Source organism: Dendrobates tinctorius, unplaced genomic scaffold (assembly GCF_039654945.1).
Source record: "Dendrobates tinctorius isolate UK_male_01 unplaced genomic scaffold, ASM3965494v1 ptg000126l, whole genome shotgun sequence".
Taxonomy (NCBI): Eukaryota; Metazoa; Chordata; class Amphibia; order Anura; family Dendrobatidae; genus Dendrobates; species Dendrobates tinctorius.
In genome coordinates this window covers 12,982,022-13,007,890 of record NW_027361794.1, presented here as the reverse complement: position 1 = coordinate 13,007,890, position 25,869 = coordinate 12,982,022, and the positions used below count along the sequence as shown (strand labels likewise).

Here is a 25,869-nt window from a genome sequence, read left to right as displayed (position 1 = left end):
TACCATGTATGTATATTTTTCTTTATATGTATTTTATTGTGCATCCAATATGCATTTTACATCTATTTGTATTATTTTATATAAGAAGAAAGGTTTCAAGACATAAAAAAACTGTGCACCATAGGGGTGGTGTAATTAATGAATTAAGCAATTGGATTAGTGATGCCCGTTTTGGAGGATATAAAAGATCCACAATGTATTATTAGTATATACCTGAGGAAAGAGTTGGCTCAGATCGGAAATGTGTAGAATTTTAAAATTAAAACAGTTTTTTTTACATTCATTTGTGTTGATACCCAACTTTGTGGCTCAGCACTTGGCATCACATTTCAAAGCCCTGATTATTTCCTTCTTCCCATATCAGGGATCTTTGAATCCAACAGCATCAATACCCTCCGCTTTCTCTAAAAGGCTCATTATAATATATTTCTAACTTGTCACCACATTCTACATACGCTGTCATTTTACTTTGTAGTTTACAGATCTGGGCAGGTAACGGTCAGCGTCTCCAAATCCCAGGAGATAGGTGGATCTTCCAGGTGGTAAGTTCTATAGAAAAGGGCTTTCAATGTTCAAAGTCATTAGAACAGTTTTGGGAGGAGGATAAAGTTGTTATCTTGGGGTAAAATGGTGATCACACGATTGTTATATGGCCGGACTACATGACCGATAAAGCAGCCACAGCCGGTGACTGAGAAGAATCTGTGACCTCTCTGCATTTGGTGGTTACTACTCACCAGGGTAGTCATATGTAGGAATCTCCTCTTTACACCACTCATCACCCCTCACATATGTCTCTGTAGTATTAATATGGGTCAGATCTTCACCCTGAAGCAAACATTGTAAAAGTCACAGACAGATGGAGAAGTCACATCTATGATCAGCTCTAATCCTGCCATCTCCACCGTTCTCATTACACAAGTATAAAACATATAATACTGGTGGATAAAACAAGACTGAGCACAAGACCTTCACAGCCGTCTACACATCATAGGGGAGATCTCATGACACCTTCTCTCCATCTACCTGATGATCCTGAGGAACATTGGGATCTTCTTGTTTACACTCCTGTGGAAGAAGAGGATGGGGACATCTCTCTGGTGTTGTCACCTTACTGGATAGATCTGGAGGAAACACATACAGGGACTGAATTCATTCTTTACATACAGATAATTATAGGCCGTGTGTATTTAGTCCTGTCTATTACCTGGTGAGGTGAGAGGCTGGGGAACCTCCATCATGACGTCCTTGTACCGATCTTTGTGTCCTTCTAAATAATCCCACTCCTCCATGGAGAAATAGACGCTGACATCCTGACTCCTTATAGGAACCTGACACATACAATGATACCGTCATCCCCCCGATCCCTTCATAGTGTTACTGTATAATGTCCCAGCAGTGTCACCTCTCCAGTCAGCAGCTCAATCATCTTGTAGTTGAGTTCTAGGATCTTCTGGTCATTGATGTCCTCATGTAACAGGGGGTGAGGTGGAGGCCCTGTGATTGGGCTCAGGGGTCTTCCCCATCCCTCAGACACAGGGTCCTGACAGCGCTCACTAGAGGTCTTCTTCACTACTGTGTAATCCTGGTTATGGAGAGACACATTAATAAATCTCACTACAGACATTTCCAGAGTCCTCACCTCTCCAGTTCTGTCCATCTGTTAGTCCCATAGATAAGAATGATGTAATGTGACGTCATCAGAATCTCTCACCTCTCCAGTAAGCCGGAAGAGGATCTCTAGGGTGAGGTGTAATATGCTCTCCGCCATCTTGTCTCTCTCCATATCCATCCTTGATGGGTAAATCAGGAAAATTCTCTTATATAGAAGATCTTCACTGAGAGGATCCGATATTGCAGAGACCTGAATGAGAAGATGAGCCGATGTAACATCATAAAAATCCTGTGTAATAATACAATTACTGGAGATAATAAGGGAAACATATGAGGAGATTTATTTTTTTACAGTATTTAGTTTCCTTCTTTACATCTACTAATAAAACCTATATATTTAGGCCACAGACAACAAGCAGTTTATCCCTCGGAGTCGGCAGCTGAATACGTTCCTCATAGACTCATCTTCCATAACGCTAATTCTCGTCTCATTTACCGACACTGGAATCGGCATTAGCAATACTGCAGGAGATATTCATTACACGGGACAGGAGAAATAACTACTTCATGATGAGGACGACATCTTCATCTTCTACTACGGCTCTAGAAACATATTTGGCCGGAGTCCGTCACTGACTCCATCCCCACCGGCCGTCTATATGAAGGTTTCCCGTCTTCCCCGCACTGTAATCTTCTATCACGTTAGATCTCAGCTCTGAGTCACACACAGAAGTTTGAGGCTTTTATAAAAGATTTTTTGTTTCCACAAACACCGGACAGAAATGATCTGATCCCAAAGTCTCCATGTACAATGTTTTATGGCGTTTATTTCTGACCTTAATAGCGGTATAACATGGCACTACTGTGGAGCGTGTGGCCCAATGCGGTGTCAAGCGTGTGGGGGATGTACACCATGCTCCATCTCTCTGGACTTCAACCGAGATAGCCAATCATCAGATCCACGGCGGATCTCTTCTGCCTATTCTTTACACGCAGTATTTTTCAACTACAAAGATATACTGTTGAACCTACGGGTGAATGTATCACGTTTCTCACTGGATCTAATCAGTCCTATACAGCAAGCATTATTATTATTAAAGGACACATTACAGAGTGATACTGTGCTTTATAGATTTTGACATGCACCTCTTTCAAACAGCATTGATGAAGGTAATTACATGACCGAAACATCTGGGACTTATGTACTACATTTCGGACTGCAATAAAAATTCTCTTCACTTTATCAAGCTGAGTTCCAAGTTTATTTCTGGCCTTAGACTTTCCTATATTACGAGAAAAACACCAGAAAAAAAACAAAAAAAAATCATTAATCCCTTTGTGACATATGTCATACATATACAGTGCATGTCGGTCTCTTCGTTTGATGTGGGCTCCAGTGCTATCCCACATCTTTTCCAGCACATGTCAGATGATTTCAACAGCTGACATGTGCCCCTAACAGCCGCGGGTGGAATCACGATCTACCAGTGGCTGTTAACCTGTTAAATTCCGCTGTCAATCTCTGAAAGCGGCATTTAACAAGATCATGCCAGAAGCATGTCACTATTCTTCCCGCCCACTGGTGCCCATGTCACAAGACCACGGGTCGCCAATGGGTTGGCATGACAACACGAGGTCTGCAGGAGACCCCTGTAGTTAGTTGCCATTGATGGACAGCTATGAGTGCCGAAGCCCTGCTCTGCGTAGCACAAGCGATCAGATGAACGCAGCTATTAGTTTCCCGTGGAAACTATTGAAGCAAGTGTAAAGTAACAAAAAAAAGTTTTTAACCCCTTACTGCCATTAGACTTACTCTCTCGTCCATGTGACCTGGGACTTAATTCCCATGGACGGGATAGTACGTCATAGTGATCAGCGGCGCCCCCGAGGCTCACGGACCACCCGCGGCACATTAACCCTTGGCACACTGCAATCAAACATGATCGCAGTGTACCGAGGGATTAGGGACGCATCGGCAGGGAGGGGGCTCCCTCCGTGCTTCCCTGAGCCCCCCAGAGCAGCGCGATGTTCTGCGTTGCTCCGAGGGTCTCCTTCCCTGCAGGCCCCAGGTTCCAAGATGGTCGCGGGGGACTTCGGGGGCCTGCATGGTGGCGGCTTTCTCAGAGCCTGCTGAGAGCAGGCACGAGGAAGCCTGTGCAGCGCCTGTCAGATCGCTGATCTGACACAGCGCTGTGTGAAGTGTCAGATCAGCGATCTGTCACTTCACAGTAATGTCCCCCCCCCCGGGGACATTGTGAAGTAATAAAGTAATAATATTACTGTGAAGTAATAAAGTAAAAAAAAAAAAAAAAAAACACTGTAAAAATAATTTATAAAAAAATCCCTAAATAAAAAAAAAAATATTGCCTAATAAATTCATTTTTTGGAAATAAAAAAACAAAACAATAAAAGTACACATATTTAGTATCGCCGCATCCATACCGACCCGCCCTATAAAACTGTCCCACTAGTTAAGGCCGGTTTCACATTAGCGCATTTTATGCGCACGCACGGCCGGGGGTAGCTCCGCCCCCGATCCGGCTCTCTGCCCGGCGTGCCCGCCCCTTGCCTGTAGCGCCGCCTCCTAGCGGACGGCGGCGCCTGCGATCGGCGCACCCTATCTTTAGCATAGGGTGCGCCGATCGTGCGCAGGTCGTGCGCTAGTTGCGCTTTGACCTGCGCTGCGCACTTATGACGGTGCGCCGTGCGCGCCAAAATCCGAAAAGTTCGATTTTGGCGCGCACAGCGCACCGTCAAAAGTGCGCAGCGCAGGTCAAAGCGCAACTAGCGCACGGCCTGCGCACGATCGGCGCACCCTATGCTAAAGATAGGGTGCGCCGATCGCAGGCGCCGCTGTCCGCTAGGAGGCGGCGCTACAAGGAAGGGGCGGGCACGCCGGGCAGAGAGCCGGCTCGGGGGCGGAGCTACCCCCGGCCGTGCGCGCGCTGAAAATGCGCTAATGTGAAACCAGCCTAACCCGTTTAGTGAACCCCTTAAAAAATAAAAACAAAGCAAAAAAAAAGCTTCATAATCATACCGCTGAACAAAAAGTGCAATAACACGCGATCAAAAAGACGGATATAAATAAACATGGTACCGCTAAAACGTCATCTTGTCCCGCAAAAAACGAGCTGCCATACAGCATCATCAGCGAAAAAATAAAAAAGTTATAGCTCGCAGAATAAAGCGATGCAAAAATTATTTTTTATATAAAATTGTTTTCATTGCATAATAGCGCCAAAACATAAAAAAAATTATATAAATGAGGCATCGCTGTCATCGTACTGACCCGAAGAATAAAACCGCTTTATCAATTTTACTGCACGCGGAACGGTAACGCTGATCTGACACTTCACACAGCGCTGTGTCAGATCAGCGATCTGACAGGCGCTGCTCAGGCTTCCTCGTGCCTGCTCTCAGCAGGCACTGAGAGAGCCACCTCCCTGCAGGCCCCCGAAGTCCCCCGCGACCATCTTGGAACCTGGGGCCTGCAGGGAAGGAGACCCTCAGAGCAATGCAGCACATCGAGCTGCTCCGGGGGGCTCAGGGAAGCACGGAGGGAGCCCCCTCCCTGCCGATTAGGCCGGTTTCACATTAGCGCTTTTTAAGCGCACGCACGGCCGGGGGTAGCTCCGCCCCCAAGCCGGCTCTCTGCCCGGCGTGCCCTCCCCTTGCTTATAGCGCCGCCTCCTAGCGGACAGCGGCGCCTGCGATCGGCGCACCCTATCTTTAGCATAGGGTGCGCAGATCGTGCGCAGGCCGTGCGCTAGTTGCGCTTTGACCTGCGCTGCGCACTTTTGACGGTGCGCCGTGCGCGCCAAAATCCGAAAAGTTCGATTTTGGCGCGCACGGCGCACCGTCAAAAGTGCGCAGCGCAGGTCAAAGCGCAACTAGCGCACGGCCTGCGCACGATCTGCGCACCCTATGCTAAAGATAGGGTGCGCCGATCGCAGGCGCCGCTGTCCGCTAGGAGGCGGCGCTATAAGCAAGGGGCGGGCACGCCGGGCAGAGAGCCGGCTCGGGGGCGGAGCTACCCCCGGCCGTGCGTGCGCTTAAAAAGCGCTAATGTGAAACCGGCCTATGCTAAAGATAGGGTGCGCCGATCGCAGGCGCCGCTGTCCGCTAGGAGGCGGCGCTATAAGCAAGGGGCGGGCACGCCGGGCAGAGAGCCGGCTCGGGGGCGGAGCTACCCCCGGCCGTGCGTGCGCTTAAAAAGCGCTAATGTGAAACCGGCCTTAGTTAGGGAAAAAATAGTAAAATTAAAAAATATATATTTATTTCCATTTTCTCATTAGGATTAGGGCTAAAGCTAGGGTTAGGGGTGTGTTGGGGTTAGGGTTGGAGTTAGAATTGGGGGGGGGTTTTCACTGTTTAGGCACATCAGGTGCTCTCCAAACGCAACATGGCGTCTGATATCAATTTCAGCCAATTTTGCGTTGAAAAAGTGAAAGCGGTGCTCCTTCCCTTCCAAGCTCTGCTATGCGCCCAAACAGTGTTTTACCCCCACATATGGGGTATCAGCCTACTCAGGACAAATTGCAAAACAACTTTTGGGGTCCAATTTCTCCTGTTACCCTTAGGAAAATAAAAAATTGGGGGCAAAAACAACATTTTTGTGGACAAAAAATGATTTTTTATTTTTATAGCTCTACGTTATAAACTTCTGTGAAGCACTTGGGGGTTCAAAGTGCTCACCACACATCTAGTTAAGTTCCTTGGGGAGTCTAGTTTCCAAAATGGGGTCACTTGTGGGGGGTTTCAACAGTTTAGGCACATCAGAGGCTCTCCAAACGCGACATGACACCCACAGACCATTCCATCAAAGTCTGCATCCCAAAATTGTCACTACTTCTCTTCCAAGCCCTGATGTGTGCCCATACAGTGCATATGGGGTATCAGCGTACCCACGACAAATTGGACACCAACTTTTGGTGTCCAATTTCTCCTGTTACCCTTGGGAAAATAAAAAAAATTGGGAACTGAAAGATCATGCTTGTGGAAAAAATATGATTTTTTTATTTAGATGCCCGGGCGTTATAAACTTCTGTGAAGCCCTTGGGGGTTCAAAGTTCTCACCACATGTCTAGATAAGTTCCTTGGGGGGGGTCTAGTTTCCAAAATGGTGTCATTTTTTTTGGGGGGGTTTCTACTGTTTAGGGACATCAGGGGCTTTCCAAACGCGGAATGGCGTCCGATCTCAATTCCAGCCAATTTTGCGTTGTAAAAGTCAAACGGCACTCCTTCCCTTCTGAGCTCTGCCATGCGCCCAAACAGTGGTTCCCCCCCACATGTCAGGTATCAGCGTACTCAGGACGAATTGCACAATAACTTTTGCAGTCCAATTTCTTCTGTTACCCTTGGTAATATAAAAAAATGGATCTGAATTAATTTTTTTGTGAAAAAAAGTTAAATCTTCATTTTTCTAAACATTCAAAAAATTCCTGTGAAGCACCTGAAGGGTTAATGAACTTCTTTAAGGCCTCTTTCACACATCCAGTTTTTGCCGTCAGGTGCAATCCGGCATGTGTGTGAAAAAACGGATCGGGTTTTTTTTTTACCGCCGGATGCGTTTTTTTCTCATTGATTATAACATGCACCGCATGTGCCTGCGTTTGTTACGGTTTTTGCCGGATCCGGCTTTAATATGGTGTCCGGCTGCCGGACAGAACGCATGCTGTAACGTTTTTTCGTCCGGCGTAGAAAAACGGACAAGCGCAGATGCGGCGCTGCCGGCACTGTGTCAGCATGAAAGCGTATGAGGACTTCCGGCCGCCGGATAAGTGTATCGCCTGATCCGGCCACCGCTTTCAGGCTTTTGCCCTGTGCGCGTGCCCGGATTGATTCTCACTCTCTCTCTCTCCCTCTCCTTCCCCCGTTCTGCACTGCTCTACTTCCATCGTGACAGGCGCCCTAAGTTGAACCCATACTGTGCGACTTCATGCCCTGTGACAAGCGCCGGAACATCAGCCGCATCTCACTCTGGTGCATCCGTTCATGGCCGTTTCCGGCTCCGGCTTTTCGCGGCACACCGCCGGAATGTCCCCGACGGAAGTGTGAAAGTAGCCTAATGTGGTTTTGTGGACCTTGAGGGGTGCAGTTTTTAGAATGGTGTCATTTTGGGGTATTTTCTATGATATAGACCCCTCAAAGTGACTTCAAATGTGATGTGGTCCCTAAAAATAAAATGGTGTTGTAAAAATGAGAAATCACTGGTCAACTTTTAACCCTTATAACTTCCTAACAAAAAAAAAAATTTAGTTCCCAAATTGTGCTGATGTAAAGTAAACATGTGGGAAATGTTACTTATTAAGGTTTTTGTGTACTATATCTCTGTGATTTAAGGGCATAAAAATTCAAAGTTGTGTTGTTTGCACTCGCTTGGGGCTCTCATGGGATGTTGTGACATGTGATGCGGCACCCAATCAGCAGTGGCGTCACTGTCTCCGCCTTTGGACAATTCGAACATGAAGGAGAAGTCCGATTCTTGCTCGATTTGTCCGAAAACGGAGACAGCGACGCCAGCGCTAATTGGGGAGGTTTCACAACATTAGCATGGGAGTCCCAGGAGAACTATGCTGACAATGTGGGTACGGTGTCGGCACGGGAGGCGAGTATAGGCTTTATTATTTTATCGGGGCTCAGCGAGGGGTATGAGAAGTTGTCCAAGTAGTGGACAACTTCTTTAGTGTTTAACAGAAGTTAAATGACTTTGGGACACTGATCTCACACCACCAATACAGTACATACATAGTGATGGTCCGCGTCAAATTCAGGTCACGCCAGCCTCTAATGCTTGTGCGAGTTCAGTGGCCCACAGTCACTTAACCCTTTCAATAATGCCCTTCGGTGCCCACTATGATGGACATTTTTGTGCCAGTTTTTTTTATTTTGTAGCTGTTTTAAAGTGGATTCACATCAGGGCATCTCACTGCATTGTATTTTATTATTGTAATTTTTTATTTTTATTAGCTGAATAAAAAATTGGACAAATAAGAAACCACCTTCAGCATCGTAACCAGCAGCAGAGTTGATACCATGGCGGCAGAGGTCGCCCTAGGCCCCGTGCTCTGAGAGGCACACCTGAATCTACAGTTAACTATATTTGCGTGGACTATGGGGAGTGTATTATACCACAGGTGTATCTCACAAAATTAGCATATCATCAAAAAGTTAAATTTATTTCAGTTCTTAAATACAAAAAGTGAAACTCATTTTATATAGAGTCATTACACACAGCGTTATCTATTTCAAGTGTTTATTTCTGCTAATGTTGATGATTATGGCTTACAACTAATGAAAACCCAGAAGTCATTATCTCAGAAAATTAGAATACTTTATAACACCAGCTTGAAAAAATGATTTTAAAATCCGAAATGTTGGCCTACTGAAATGTATGTTTGTTTATTGTTTAGTAAATGCACTCAGTACTTGGTCGGCGCTCCTTTAGCATCAATTACTGCATCAATGCGGCGTGGCATGAAGGCGATCAGCCTGTGGCACTGCTGAGGTGTTATGGAAGCCCAGGTTGCTTTGATAGCAGTCTTCAGCTCGTCTGCATTGTCGGGTCTAGTGTCTCATCTCCCTCTTGACAATACCTCATAGATTCTCCTTATGGGGTTAAGGTCAGGTGAGTTTGCTGGCCAATCAAGCACAGTGATACTGTTGTTTGTAAACCAGGTATTGGTACTTTTGGCAGTGTGGACAGGTGCCAAGTCCTACTGGAGAATTAAATTTCCATCTCCAGAAAGCTTGTCAGCAGACTTTGGTCTTGATAAAACACAGTGGGCCTACACCAGCAGATGACATGGCTCACCAAACCATCATTGATTGTGGATACTTCACACTCGACCTTGGAAATCAAGGTTCCAGAGACTGGAGGAAGAGTGGACACCAAAATCCAAGCTGCTTGAGGTCTAGTGTGAAGTTTCCACAATCAGTGATGGTTTTGGGAGCCATGTCATCTGCTGGTGTAGGTCCCCAGCTTTGATTGCAGACCCCTCTGTGTATGTGGTACACACCTGTATACCCCCAGCTTCCGTCATAGACCCCTTTGTGTACACTGTATATAAAGGGAAGGAGGAGGGAAGGATGGGGGAATTTGTATGGGTGAAAGTTGGATATATAACTGGGCGCTGTAGAAGAAGGCTACACAGTGGGGCCCTGCCAAAAGAAGTCGTGTAAGGCAAAACCCAATACAATTCACGAAGACATAGGGCATATTATTGCCAACAGGTGCTAGATTTTTTGACCTCACAAATAAGCAGATACTATAACAAGGGATTTCTATCTAATGCACCTAACCCTCAAAAAATCACTAATCTGTTGTTGTTACCTAGCTGTGGAAATTGGCACCCTAGCTTGTACGCAATATGGCGCCCCCACTCAACGGTGGCACACCCTCACTTCTCCTAATAACTCTCCCTTTAACTATCTGCCAGATTTGGGTAGGGAGTGGGGAAAGAAGAGGAAAATGAGGGGAATAGGTAGGACAGTAAAGACACGGTATAATCAAAATTAGTTAAAGGTGCCCAAGTGCATTTATACACCAAGACAGTGGACCTCATGATAAATAGACTATCACTATTATTGCACTGTACTCCATACGGCTCACACCTAAGAAAATAAACCTACATACACATGTAATAAATGGCATTTGTCATGTTCCCAAATTGCTCCAATAACACACAGGTGGATCACAAGGTCAAATCTCCCCACACAATATCTATTGCACATTTGCACCGATTTAATACCATGTCCCCAAACATTGGTTCATTAACCATAGAAAAACTTATCTGCTATCCATAAGTAATATTTCAATAGCCTCAATGCGTTTACCTCGCAGGATTTGAGTTCATCAGGAGGCAGATGGATCCCATAGTTTCAGAAGATTCACCACATCATAAAGAAAAGCAGCCTGGTTGTAGGTGTGTGTTTCACTGGAGTAAGGGGACAGTTAAATAACCCTCCTAATTGACCAGAGGGTTTATAGGAAAGAAGATAGAGGAAAGAACTAATGGACATTCCTATTACAACAGGTGTCCTCTCGGGCACTACTGCACATGTCCGCAATTGTTCTGGCCGATAGTGGTCCTGTCTGTGGAGCACATCATAGCGCTGTTCCCACCATCCAGACCTCATTATCAGTTCTACTTCCGACTGACTCCCCCCCCCCCCCCCACTGCGGTGTGGATAATATTGCTGACTGCGCATGCGTCCTTCATTCTCCGCCCATCTCCGGAACTGTGCGCTTCACAAAACGCGGTCGCTGTGTAGGTAAGCGGTGCCTGCGCACCAGACTACGCACATCAAAAGGAAAAAAGACTAGACTAATAATGGTATGCACATCCACACAATAATAAAAAGTGGAAAAAACCTTTATTGCACCTCAAACACAAAATTAAAAATCTTTAAAAAACACATACAAAAAATGAACAATGACCAAACACCCCCAATTACATGGCCATAAAGGCCGCAAGTGAATATACACCATAAATCAAAGCTTGAACTGGCTGATAATAACAGTATATGCTAAAGAAAAGGACACGACTGATCTAGGATGAATATAGATAGTAATAACCATAGAAAATCTATGTGTATTGGTGCCAACCTGTGATGCATATCATACCATGTCCACAGCAATTTATATACAGAAAGCGCATGAAATTAGCATACACCAAACATTAGGCATGTATCATTAGATATAATAATTAGAAAGACATACAATTAACCATAGGCTATATGCCCAAAGCTTTCATCAAGTATATGAGTGGAAGCTGATAAATTCCCATATGTAATACACCTAGTGGGAATGAAGGAACCAAAAGCCAAAATGGTCTCACTACCTGAATAGAGCAAGAAACAAAGGTAAGTATACAACCTGGTAGATAGCAGCCTAATAGTCAAAAAGATTGTGGAAAGGCTTAATAGCCCATAAAGTGAAAGCAGGTGTGGTCATGCCCATGGTATCAGCTCCGACAGAGCTTCAGCTTCCATTCATATACTTGATGAAAGCTTTGGGCATATAGCCTATGGTTAATTGTATGTCTTTCTAACTATTATATATATAATGATTTATGGTGTATTTTCACTTACGACCTTTATGGGAAACTTCAGCGCCGTGTCACCGTCTTTTACTTACAGCTTCCTTTAGTTTGCAGTCACTACACATGCTATTCCACCTCAGAGTTAATGTCTCTTTACTCACACACACAACCGTACACAGTACTTGATAACCTCCGGATTGAAGCCGGGCACCATATCCACCTATTTGCAGCCATTAAACACGCTGGTCCTCCTTCGGGCACAAGACATCTACATCAGAGACCAGTCACCGTGGATGGCAGCACCACTGTGTACGCTGCAGGTGCCAGGCCTAATGGCTCTGCTTTGTCCTGTGTTGCCTCATACAGGCCGTGCTCTACAACACCAACTCACTATTTTTTTACTTTTTTATTCCAGGATATTTGTTTTGTGTTTTGCTTTTCTCTGTGTAAAGGTCATGTGTTCATATGCAATTACATTTTGCATGCACATTAATTTACTTTTTCTGCTCAGACCCAGTTTCTCATTTGTTTCATTGTGCATTCTGTGCATATAAGGGTGTGACCGCCCTGTTTCTGAGTTGGAAAATCCATCCTGTCTGGCCTATAGTATTACTGGTGGTTCAGTCCCTCTGTCCTTGTTCACATTTACGTCACTTGACAAGTGGAAAGGTTTTAAATACAAGAGTTAGGACTGTCCCACAAGGGTTGCCGTGACGTGGCGGGATGGCTTCTACATTATTTTGATCAAAATTATGTTAACTAAATACCCTTATTATTACTACCTTCATGCAATTTTTGCAATATATTTTTTTACTTTTTTATTCCAGGATATTTGTTTTGTGTTTTGCTTTTGGTTTTCTCTGTGTAAAGGTCATGTGTTCATATGCAATTACATTTTGCATGCACATTAATTTACTTTTTCTGCTCAGACCCAGTTTCTCAGTTTACCAACTCACTCTGGCCCTGACACTCCTGAGACCTTCAAACCCTTTCCTGCAAGGATTTTAACTTGGATCTGTGGCGTTCAGCCAAATGAAAAACCAGGCCTGGCATGAAACAGACTGCACGACTCCCATCCTGCAGTCTGTTTCAAGACACAACATCCCAGAGCAGGTTTTCCCTACATCTGCCTGGGGAACTAGCATGCCCAAGACTAGCACTTATTTTTATTATTTTTTTAGTATGCATTGCAGTCACAGCTAAGCACGTTACTGCCATGCACTGGTATGGCCTTCATACACCTCCGTGCACCACCTAAGGAGAATACACAGTGACCCCTGTTATGATGAGTCACCGAAGAGGAAAAAACAAAATACCAGCTAAGTCCAGAAAAACCAGAGAGGTGGCAGCTATCGGATTGCAGACCCCTGAACCTATCCACAACAACTAGCAGTAGCCGTGGGGGGTTCCTACGGTGCCCTAGACCCCTCGATCACAGCCGGAGAGCTACATAGCCTAAAGACAGAAAGGGGAAAAACTAAACTGCCCCAGAGCAGACCCCAAAGCAATAGGCAGCCCCCAACATATGATGGTGAAGCAAGATGAAAACACTAACACAGATAGAAAGATAGGTTGAGCAAATGATGGGGCCCAAGCTAACTACATAGGACAGGATAGGAAAGCTGCTGTCTGCCATCCGCGAAAACCCTATCAAAATGAGCCAACCAACTGATAGGAAAAACAGGCCCTGAAGTCGCTAGGCTTCATAAGACTATATCAGCACTCAGGTATATTCTGCAGACAGAGCAAAAGATCAACAGATCAGAGACAAAAATGGAATTCAGCTCACCCCCGGCCGGGGATGGCAGAACTCCCAAAAAACAAGGCAAAACAAAAACAAAACTGAAGAGTACAAAGCAGAGCAGAAAAACTTAGCTTTGAGATGCAGGAATCAGACTGGTCTCCAAGAATCCAGCAGGAAAATCACCAGCCAGGAAGAAGGGCGTCGGCAGCCTTATATCCAGTCCTCAATTCCAGCCACCCAGTTATCATCTAGCTGCCCAGGTGTTTGGTAATCAGTCTCACTACCTTCCTTCACCAGAGGAGGGAGTTCATCAGACCTCAATGGTGAAGGGAAAAATGAACTCACAACAGTACCTCCCCCTTGAGGAGGGGTCACCGAACCCTCATCTATGCCACCAGGGCGATCCGGGTGAGCCCGATGAAAGGCACGCACCAATCTTTCGGCATGAATATCAGAGGCAGAGACCCAGGAATTATCCTCCTGACCATAACCCTTCCACTTAACCAAATACTGGAGTCTCCGTCTAGCCAGACGGGAATCCAGTATCTTCTCTACCTCATATTCCATGTTACCTTCAACCAATATAGGGTCAGGAGGTGCCACCACAGGAACTACTGATTCAACAAACCTCTTCAACAAGGACTTATGAAACACATTATGAATTTTAAATGTGACAGGAAGAGCCAACCGAAAAGAGACCGGATTAATAATCTCCAAAATCTTGTAAGGTCCAATAAATCTAGGCTTAAACTTAGGAGAAGCCACCTTCATAGCGATATTTTTTGATGACAACCAAACCATATCACCCACCTTAAACTGTGGACCAACGGTCCTACGCCGGTTGGAAAACCGCTGGGCCTTTTCCTGGGAGAGAGACAAGTTATCCACTACTTGGTCCCAGATCTGGTGCATTCTCTCCACCACAGTGTCAACACCTGGGCAGGCAGAAGGCTCCACCTGCCCTGAAGAAAATCGAGGGTGAAAACCAAAGTTACAAAAAAAAGGTGACATCAAAGTGGCAGAACTAGCTCTATTATTTAAAGCAAATTCGGCCAAGGGCAAAAATGAGACCCAATCATCCTGATCGGCAGAAATAAAACATCTCAAATACGACTCCAAAGTCTGGTTTGTTCTCTCCGTCTGCCCATTGGTCTGAGGGTGAAACGCAGAGGAGAACAACAACTGAATTCCCAGCTTGGAACAGAAAGTCCTCCAAAATCTAGACACAAACTGAACTCTGTCAGATACAATGTTCTCAGGAATCCTGTGCAAGCGAACCACCTGTTGCAAAAACAAGGGCACCAACTCTGAGGAAGATGGCAACTTAGGGAGTGGTACAAGATGGACCATCTTAGAGAATCTATCACAAATCACCCAAATAACAGTCATTCTCTGAGAGACAGGCATATCAGAGATAAAATCCATTGAAATATGGGTTCATGGCCTCCTGGGCACCGGCAAAGGCATCAAACAAGCCACTAGAGCGAGAACAAGGTTTAGACCGGGAGCAAGTCCCACAGGACTGCACAAAATTCCTGACATCACGAGACAAGGCGGGCCACCAAAAAGACCGACTCACCAGATCTCTAGTACCAAAAATACCTGGATGACCAGCCAATGCAGAGCAATGAACTTCAGACATCACTCTCTTCCTCCACTGGTCAGGAACATACAACTTTCCACTGGGACAACGCTCAGGTTTGTCCTCCTGAAACTCTTCCAGAGCACGTCTCAAATCGGGCGAGATGGCAGAAAGAACTACCCCCTCGCCTAAGATGGTAGCAGGCTTAGTCACAACAGGAGAAACAGCAAGGAAACTCCTAGAGAGGGCGTCTGCCTTGACATTCTTAGTGCCCGGAAGAAAAGAGACCACAAAATCAAAACGTGTGAAAAACAAGGCCCACCTAGCCTGTCTAGGATTCAAGCGCTTGGCCGACTCCAGGTAAATCAAATTCTTGTGGTCAGTAAGGACCACGACTTGGTGTTTGGCTCCCTCCAACCAATGTCTCCACTCCTCAAATGCCCATTTCATGGCCAACAGTTCCCGATTCCCCACATCATAGTTACGTTCGGATGGGGAGAACTTTCGGGAAAAGAAAGCACAAGGATTCATTTTAGATGTCACAGGATCTTTTTGGGACAACACCGCTCCTGCACCAATCTCAGAAGCCTCCACCTGAAACGGGAGTGAGACATCAGGTTGCCGGAAAACCGGAGCAGAAGTGAATCTTCGCTTCAGCTCCTGAAAGGAAGAAACAGCCTCCGGAGACCAATTCAGCACATCAGCACCCTTCCTAGTCAAATCGGTCAATGGCTTGGCAATACCAGAAAAATTAGCTATAAATTTCCGATAAAAATTAGCAAAACCCAAAAACTTCTGGAGGGCCTTCAAAGAAGTGGGCTGAACCCAAGCATAAATGGCCTGTACCTTGGCCGGGTCCATTTCAATAGTTGACAGAGACAAAATAAATCCCAAAAATAAAACCCTCTGTACCCCAAAAAGGCATTTCGATCCCTTGACATACAGGGAATTCTCCCTCAAAATCCGGAACACATTCCGAACATGTTCCACATGAGAGTCCCAATTCTTGGAGAAGATCAAAATATCATCCAGATAGATAATCAAAAATTTATCCACAAAGTCTCGGAATATATCGTTCATGAAGCACTGGAAGACAGAAGGGGCATTAGTGAGCCCAAAAGGCATCACCAGGTACTCAAAATGTCCCTCCGGAGTATTAAACGCCATCTTCCATTCATCCCCATGATTAATGCGAATAAGATTATACGCCCCCCTGAGGTCAAGCTTGGTAAACCAGCAAGCACCTTTAACTCTGGAGAATAGATCAGAAATCAGGGGTAACGGATACTGATATTTAACAGTAATTTTGTTGAGGGCACGATAGTCAATACAAGGCCTTAATGAACCATCCTTTTTAGCCACGAAAAAAAACCCAGCACCTAAGGGTGAAGAGGATGGTCTAATATGACCCTTCTCCAATGCCTCCTTAATATAGGATCGCATAGCCTCGTGCTCGGGTACAGATAAATTGAAAAGCCGACCCTTGGGGAATTTACACCCCGGGTTCAGCTCAATTGCACAGTCAAAACTCCTATGAGGAGGCAAAGACGCAGACTCATTCTCACTAAATACATCATAAAAGTCAGCCAAATAGTCAGGAACATCATGCGGCTGGGGAGAGGTGGAGAAAACAGGAGCGTCACTAAGGGCACACCGACAACCCCAACTCACCACAGACAAATATTTCCAATCCAGAACTGGATTATGGATTTGCAACCAGGGAAACCCCAGAACAATGGTATCATGCAAATTATGCAACACCAAAAATCTGCAATTTTCTTGATGGTCTGGGGCGACCCGCATTACCACCTGGGTCCAAAACTGAGGTTTATTCTTCGCCAAAGGAGTAGCATCAATACCCCTCAAAGGGATAGGCATCCGCAGAGGTGTCATAGGAAATCCACAACGTTTAGCAAAATCCAAGTCCATCAGGTTCAGAGCTGCTCCTGAATCCACAAAAGCCTTGGCGGAAAATGTGGACCGGGGGGGGCGTGGCCTGGAGCTCATCCATGTGAGACACAGGAAGAGGGAGCTCCTGTGAGGATTCCACTAATCCAACTAACATCTCGACTAATTCAAGTCATCCTGACGTACATCCATCGGATAACTATATCTGACATGGTCTGGAGCATTTAGAGTCCAAAACCAGGAGTTTTGACCCACCCAGTGCCGAGATATCATCTGAGGCCTACATCTTATGTGAGGCCTTGAAGCCTGACTGCTAAATTTATACAGCATCCAAGAAGCCTGCTCCCTTCAGCCAAAACGCTCCAATACCCTGGGGACTTAGGCCTAAGTCACCCACGCCTCAGCACAAGACAACGGAGGACCCCCGACCCATCATCCGGTAGAAGAGACAGCTCGGCACGCGGAGGCATTCTCCAGCTCCAGGAGGCAGGCCTGCAATCAATAACGGCCACGGTTTGCCCCCTTTCCACACCGCAGGGTCCCAGCGCCGCGAGCAAGAAGGATCCTTCAAACACGACCCATCACCACTAACAGCTGGACCCTGGGAGCCTGTGAGTAGCATCCCCGACACACGCCGCACATTCCCTCCCCTCCCCAAGCACTCACCCGGAGCAGAGCGCCGCCCGTGATAACAGCCGCTGTACAGTTTGAACGACAGCCGTGGCCGCTGCGGTCGCGGCGGGGAGCGGGTTAGGGGCACAGCGGATCACGTTGGGGCTACTGGCAGTGTCGCCGGCGGAGGCCCCGCAGCCGGAGAAGCGGCGTACCAAACACAGACAGGCAGGTGCTGCTGGCGTTGTCTGCGCCGTCGCCCCGGCGGCCTCGGTCGCTCTCATATTAATAAATACAGTTGCGGCTCGCCTCTTCACTTCCCCTTGCATCAAGCACTGCAATAGAAGTGCCTGGGAATACATAGTAACCTGCAAGTAAGCGGCCAGCTACAGCCTTGGTGCCCTGTGTCAGCCATCCCTCACTGTTACATAAACAGAGCAGTGAGGGGAGAGGGGCTGAACTCCCATAATTATTCTAATAGACTTTGCGTGTCTGTATTTGCACAGAAGAGGAATCAGGGGCTGTGCACCTTCCCTTCGCTTCTCCTGTGGACTATATAATTCGCAGTAACAGCCCTAATAAGTCACTGGTGTGTGACAAGGTCAAAAGGAGTAATCAAGTAAGCAGGAAGTTATTCTGAAAAGAGCCCCCTGCTCATCTGTAATTTGGGAATGTAACTTTCTGAGCATGTGACCTCTCAGAGTACAATGTCGCCTGTATAAAGCGAGGGCCCCCGTTCCCACTGTTCCAACCCGGCTAGAACAAAGATCCCACGGCTACCAGCACCTCCACACTCGCGTGACTCATTGCTTCACTCATTGACCATCGGATGGGGAAGGCCAAGTCCAGTAAACGAGGACAACCAAAACGAGTCACTGACTTTTTTTTATCAAACCATTCAACCTCGGAATCATCTAAAATGGCTCCATCATCGCCCCGTTCGTCTCGCTCGTCCCGCAGAGGTTCCTGTGCGTCCTTGGATACTAAAAGCGCAGACAGGGATGACACCCCGCTAACTCACAGCAGCATGAAGAAGCTGCTCTCCTCCCTCAGAGTCTCCCTGCAGGAAGATATGAGGGTTATGGTGGCTGATCTGAGGGGAGAGGTAGCTGAACTAGGAGGTCGCACAGATAAAATAGAGAACAAGCTGGTAGACCTAATTAAATCACATAACGACTTATTAGATGCGCATGAGTCTCTACAAGCTACATTAGAGAAAGTGCAGACCAAAACTCTGGATTTGGAAGACAGATCGCGACGAAACAATATCCGCATCAGGGGGATAGATGAAGCGATCCAACCTAAAGACCTTCGATCCTTCCTTCAAGATTTTATTAAAGCCGCTATGCCAGAAGTTGAGAGAAAGGATATGATCATAGACCGCATTCATCGTGTCCCTAAACCTCCTTCCATTAATTCGAACCTCCCACGAGACGTACTCGCCCGAATTCATTTCTACGAACTCAAAGATGACTTTTTATTTCGCCTTCGGGGGAATCCCTCTCTGCCACAAAATTTTGCTCACCTGAAGGTCTATGCAGACCTCTCTCCGGGAACCCTAGCTTTGAGAAGGGAATTTCAACCCTTCACATCTACTCTCCGTGATCAGCAAATCCAATACGTTTGGGGATTTCCCACCAAGCTAATTGTTCGCAAAGACAACACCTCTCATGTCTGTCTCATCCCAGCACAAGCGGAGAAGCTCCTCATCCAGTGGGGTCTGCATCTGCCAAAAAATGCACCGACACATCTGTCTCATCCTTCAGCCGTCCAAGGTCGCCATATCGATCCGGAATGGTCGACAGCCTGAAGATCTACATGGACTCTATGTGGGTTCGGTTTCTCGCATTCTTTTCTACCCTTTTCTTCCACGATTCTTCTCTCTATACTAATTCTACCTTTCACCTTCTTTTGTTGTACCCTTCTTCTACTATTCTATGCTTTTCTGACTGTCTCCTATCTTTGAGCCGGCGGAAATTTCGCCTGTGAGTGATCATTATTCGCTCTTTTCCGGTGTGACGTACTCACCTGAAGTTCTATTTGTCAAGAGAAATATTTGTTTTGGTTTATCTTTTGAATAATTAGTTCTCCCCTTTCCTCCCTCCTCAAACCCTACTTCTTACCCCACCTTTCCCCGAATACATTGCTACCTAATTAGTCAACTCTCTAATTAAGGTCTTTACATTTGGTGTTTATATTAATCTCTTGGTATCTCTTTTGAGTCATCATGAGCGTCTCTATTTTCTCTATTAATGTTAATGGGCTTAACTCACCTTGTAAACGCGCCTTGACGTGGCGCCAACTTATCAAATCTAATAGTGATGTAGTATGCATACAGGAGGCGCATCTTTTACTAAAAGAATTACAGAATGCACTCTGGGAATTACCCACATCAGTTATTTGCTAAGGCCCCTCAAAAAAGGCCGGAGTAGGCATCTTCATTAAAAATACTGTGGCCTTTCTGCTGGGTGACATCCTCCGGGACCCGGAGGGGCGCTACATCATTCTAAATTGTTCAATCAACAACAGACCCTACACATTGGCCTCGGTGTATGTTCCCAACAGGGGTCAATCCAGATTCGTTCGGAAATTTCTGAATATTCTGCATTCGGTGGCCAGGGGCTCTAAATTAATCTGTGGTGATTTTAACGCCCCCATGCAGAAGCATCTGGATTGTTCAAACACCTCTATTTCCAGGGGCGAATTGGCCTCCCTAATCTCTGAAAATAATTACCATGACATTTGGAGATATTTACATTGCGGAGAAAGGGACTATACCTACTTTTCACCACGATTTCACACTTACAGCAGAATAGATTATATCTTAGTAGATAATTCCCTACTACCTCGTTGCATGGGTGCCACAATTGGGAACATATCTTGGTCTGATCATGCTCCGACCACTCTACAACTGGCAGATGCTGAAGCCATCAGACCCCCCGCAAAATGGAGGCTTAACGAATACCTGCTCACCAACCCCAATTATGCAGCCACTGTGACAGAACAACTTTCTGAATTTTTTCAAATTAACGACACTGGGGATGTCTCTGATGATACTCTATGGTTTTCACACAAGGCGGTCATTAGGGGGACATTTATCAAACTTGCTTCCCTGGCTAAAAAATTATATACAGCAGCTTTGCAATCGGCCACTTTGGAAATTCAAACTCTTGAAGCCTTACATAAGAGCACCCCGACCCCTTCCCTGTTAACCAAACTAACTAAGGCCAGATGTCAACTCCGCTCACTGCTACTTCAAAAAACTGAACACGCGTTGAAAAAACTGGGGGCGAAGTTTTACGGCATGGGTGATAGAGCCGGGGCACTATTGGCGCGGAGAGTCAAAAAGAAAGAGGGTCAGGCCAAGATCTCTCATCTCATTAAACCTGACAATTCCCTTATCCGTAACCCAATAGACATTGCGGATGAATTCAAACAATACTATGAGTCTCTTTACAATTTATGCGACAACCCTGAGGAACCCCAGCCTTCTCCCCACTCCATTAGGGCTTTCCTTGACAAAATATCTCTCCCCTCTCTTTCTGCATCACAACTAACCTTTCTAAATAGTCCCCTCACTCAGGAAGAAATCACACGAGCCATACTCTCCTCTAAAAAACACTCCACCCCGGGTCCAGATGGACTCCCATTTCAATATTATACCCAATTCCATACAATCCTCACCCCGTACCTTTACAGACTTTTTTCATTCTGGCAGTCCAGGGGCGAGGTTAAACAAGAAGGATTAGAAGCCATCATTGCCACCCTGCCCAAACCCGGGAAATCACCAACCTCCCCAAACAATTTTCGCCCCATCGCATTACTAAATTGTGACATAAAATTATATGCCAAAGTGTGGGCGACCAGACTAATGGAGGTACTCCCCTCCATAGTTGGGGCTGATCAAGTGGGCTTTGTACCTGGAAGGCAAGCCAGGGATGGCACGAGACGAATAATAAATTTACTCAACATTCTAGAACGGGGAAAAATCCCCAGTGCGCTGTTGTCCCTGGACGCTGAAAAAGCGTTTGACAGGGTGCACTGGGGATATATAGACGGAACCCTCTCCAAATTCGGATTCACTGGTCCAATTAAAAATGCCATCATGGCTTTATACTCATCCCCGTCAGCTGCAGTACGAGCATCTGGCTTTGTATCTCAAAAATTCAACTTAACCAATGGTGTGCGCCAGGGCTGCCCCCTATCTCCTATAATTTTTGCCATTGCAATGGAGCCTTTGGCTACTTTGGTAAAAAATAATCCATGCATCCACGGAGTTCAAGTTGGCCCCTTGGAGCATAAAATTGGGCTGTATGCAGATGACATTATCTTCTCATGCACACAAATAGACTCTTCAATTCCAGAAATTATAAGTTTATTATCAGATTTCTCTGCTGTCTCCTATTATAAATTGAACCTCTCCAAATCTACAATTTTCCCCCTATATATTCCCAAAATCTCCCAAGAACATCTGAAAAAATTGTATCCTTTTACGTGGTCCCTAGATGGCTTCACATATTTAGGGATTTTCATCACTCAGCTCCACCGAATAGTTAAGATGAACTGCGACCTAATTCTTCAGGACATTCGCAGAGAACTAGATAAACTCTCTCTGGGCATATTATCATGGATCGCTAGGATACAACTGGTTAAAATGCTAATACTCCCCAAACTAGTCTATCTCTTTCGCTGCCTTCCCCTTCAGTTCCCTAGTGCTATTCTTTCACTACTACAACATCTTTTAGGCAAATTCATTTGGGGTTCCAAGCCTCACCGAATCTCCTCCAAAATAATGGTTCTTCCTTACACGAAGGGAGGGCTGGGAGTTCCCGATGTGCGAGCATATCACCAAGCTGCCATACTGGAAGCAGCCAAATTGTGGTGGGCAGACGACACTTCTCATCTCTGGATGCAAATAGAATCTTTTTTCTCCCCATCCAGATCCACCAAACTACTCCTCGAAATTAATCTTTTACAAAAATACACCTCTCCCCGCATACTGAACACAATGTCGTCCCTTTTAAAACTTTGGTCAGCCTTGGGACCAAAACACTTTCCGTCCCTGCACAGAAATGTATCCCTGCCGGCTCTAGAACATTTGGTTCCAAACCTATCTTTGGGGAAGTGGCGAATTGCAGGTATACATACCCTAAACAACCTTTTTGACATCTCTGGATTAAAACAATTCATGTCTATTTCCACATCCTTTTCCCTGCCCCACTCATGCTTTTATCAATATCTCCAAATCCGCCACCTCCTTTCCAAATGCAAACTCCCAGCCTGGTCTCTCTCGCCACTTGAGAACCCTCCCCAACGGTATTTTAAACCTGATCACCCGGATCGCCACGGTGTTTCAATATTATACAAGTCCCTCATTACCCCTACAGACAATGCAAAACTCCCATATATGAAAATTTGGGAACGTCGACTTTCATTCTCCTCATCCCTGGAGGAATGGCAGGAGGCAGCTACTCACTCCTCTAAATTCTCAGCATGCATCAATCACCTGGAACAATCAAAAAAATTACAATTAAACTGGTATCTGTCCCCTTTACGTTTATCCAAATTCTCGCAACAGTCCTCTCCTTTGTGCTGGAAGGGATGTCAGCAGACGGGCTCAATTGAGCACGTCTGGTGGTTCTGTCCCAAACTAAAAAGGTTTTGGGCCACTACAGAGTCCATCCTTAAATCTGTACTTCAAATTCCACTTGAACTCTCGGGGCCCATGGCTCTTCTGGGCATAAATTTGGGGTCAATTCCGATCTCTCTGAGACCTATTGCGTGCAATGTTCTAATTGCTGCTCGGCTCTGCATAGCTAAGCACTGGAAATCATCCTCTGTTCCCTACGAACAGGAACTACTGGCCAGAATAAATCTTCACTTTCAGCATGAACTGACCTTAGCACATACATTCGCCAAGAGAAATGTAATTTTGAACTGGTGGGACCCATGGGTATCCTCGGGGTTAAATTCGGTTGCACTAAATTAACTACTCACACAACCTGTATTCTGTCTTGTGGGCCCCTGCATCGCGAAAGTTGTCCAGTGTAAGGTCAAACCAAGCTTGTCTCTACCCTACCTCCCCTAATTTCCCCTCCTTCCTACCTTCCTGTCCCCCTCCCTTCTTTAAATCTGTTTAGGATCTTGATTGTTTTCATTGTTGTTGAAAATATCTGACTAGAGTTATCTTTGTAACTTCTCTAAATCAAGATTTCAATGTTTGATGTTACCTGTTGCTTTTTCAACTTTTATATTTGTTTCCTTGTACCCGGCAAAAAATCCTTAATAAAGAAATATTGGTTTAAAAAAAAAAAAGAAAATGTGGACCGGGAGCAGATCAGAGTAATTGCCAGAAGAAACTTAGGTTGAACACCACCCACAGAAAACGTGTGTGCACAACGTTTCTCTCGTTTAGGGCAGACAGAAATAATATGCGAGGCATCTCCACAAAAAAAAAAAAAAAAAAAACACAGCTTATTATGCCTTCTGAACTCCTGACGTTGCACCCTAGACAAAACTCTATCACATTGCATAGGTTCAGACATTTGTTCAACAGGTGGCAACATCTCTCGTGTAGTTTTGCGTTCACGTAACCGCCGATCCACCTGAATGGCTAATGACATAGAATCGTCAAGACCAGAGGGAACAGGAAATCCCACCATAGTATCTTTTACAGTTTCTGACAAACCCTTCCGAAAGAGGGCTGCCAAGGCACCATCATTCCAGGTAGTAAGGACCGCCCACTTTCAGAATTTTTGACAGTACAACTCTGCCGAATCCCGACCCTGGCTTAATGCCAACAGGGTCTTTTCAGCCTGATCAATAGCATTAGGTTCATCATACAACAACCCCAAGGCTTGAAAAAATGCGTTCACATTATTCAGAATAGGATCATCAGGTTTCAAAGAAAACGCCCAATCCTGGGGATTGCCGCGCAGCAAAGAGATGACAATTTTAACCTGCTGCGTGGCGTTCCCAGACGAGTTAGACTTCAAGGCAAAAAATAATTTACAATTATTCTTGAAATTCAAGAATTTAGACCGATCCCCAAAAAACACATCAGGAGTAGGAATCTTTGGTTCAGCAGCATGTGAATGAGCAAGATAGGCGGAAATTCCCCGCACTTCAGCAGCGAGCTGCTCCACACGATCAGAAAATTGCTTCATCTCCATTGAGAGAAAAATTCCCCCTACGGGCCTCAGAGATATAGAGGAAAAAATATGCACACAAAAAAAAAAAAAAAAAAATTTTGACACTTTTTTTTTTTTTTTTACAATTCTCTCCTGCTGTTAAGTACCCTAGGATCTGCGGTATGGCTGGTGATTCTGTTATGATGAGTCACCGAAGAGGAAAAAACAAAATACCAGCTAAGTCCAGAAAAGCCAGAGAGGTTGGTAGATATCGGATTGCAGACCCCTGAACCTATCCACAACAACTAGCAGTAGCCGTGGGGGGTTCCTATGGTGCCCTAGACCCCTCGATCACAGCCGGAGAGCTACATAGCCTAAAGACAGAAAGGGGAAAAACTAAACTGCCCCAGAGCAGACCCCAAAGCAATAGGCAGCCCCCAACATATAATGACGGTGAAGCAAGATGAAAACACTAACACAGATAGAAAGATAGGTTGAGCAAATGATGGGGCCCAAGCTAACTACATAGGACAGGATAGGAAAGCTGCTGTCTGCCATCCGCGAAAACCCTATCAAAATGAGCCAACCGACTGATAGGAAAAACAGGCCCTGAAGTCGCTAGGCTTCAAAAGACTATATCAGCACTCAGGTATATTCTGAAGACAGAGCAAAAGATCAACAGATCAGAGAGAAAAATGGAATTCAGCTCACCCCCGGCCGGGGATGGCAGAACTCCCAAAAAACAAGGCAAAACAAAAACAAAACTGAAGAGTACAAAGCAGAGCAGAAAAACTTAGCTTTGAGACGCAGGAATCAGACTGGTCTCCAAGAATCCAGCAGGAAAATCACCAGCCAGGAAGAAGGGCGTCGGCAGCCTTATATCCAGTCCTCAATTCCAGCCACCCAGTTATCATCTAGCTGCCCAGGTGTTTGGTAATCAGTCTCACTACCTTCCTTCACCAGAGGAGGGAGTTCATCAGACCTCAATGGTGAAGGGAAAAATGAACTCACAACAGACCCCTACCTGTGACATCGGTCACTGCTTCACTATTGCAATCACAACTACGCCAGCGATGGCAATGCACTCCTATGGCTTCAATACACTTCGGTGCACATCCTGGGGAGAACACACAGTGACCACTACCTGTGACACAGGTCACCGCCTCACACATGCCAATGACAGGATAATTGGGAAAACTCAACTGATACCCAGAGGGCCCCATGTAATTATGCGCA

At 45.7% G+C, this 25,869-nt stretch overlaps 1 protein-coding gene across 1 annotated transcript in view; it reads right to left on the bottom strand.

The window, feature by feature from the left end:
- Positions 1–25,869, bottom strand: part of LOC141047285 (uncharacterized) — a 40,600-nt gene that overhangs the window by 13,287 nt on the left and 1,444 nt on the right. The window contains exons 2-6 of the mRNA XM_073542315.1: positions 1,715–1,864; positions 1,406–1,585; positions 1,208–1,331; positions 1,027–1,124; positions 738–828 (exon numbers count right to left, since the gene is read on the bottom strand). Of these exons, the coding sequence (XP_073398416.1) occupies positions 738–828; positions 1,027–1,124; positions 1,208–1,331; positions 1,406–1,585; positions 1,715–1,792 (571 nt within the window). The 5' untranslated portion in view covers positions 1,793–1,864. The remainder of the gene's footprint in view (positions 1–737; positions 829–1,026; positions 1,125–1,207; positions 1,332–1,405; positions 1,586–1,714; positions 1,865–25,869) is intronic.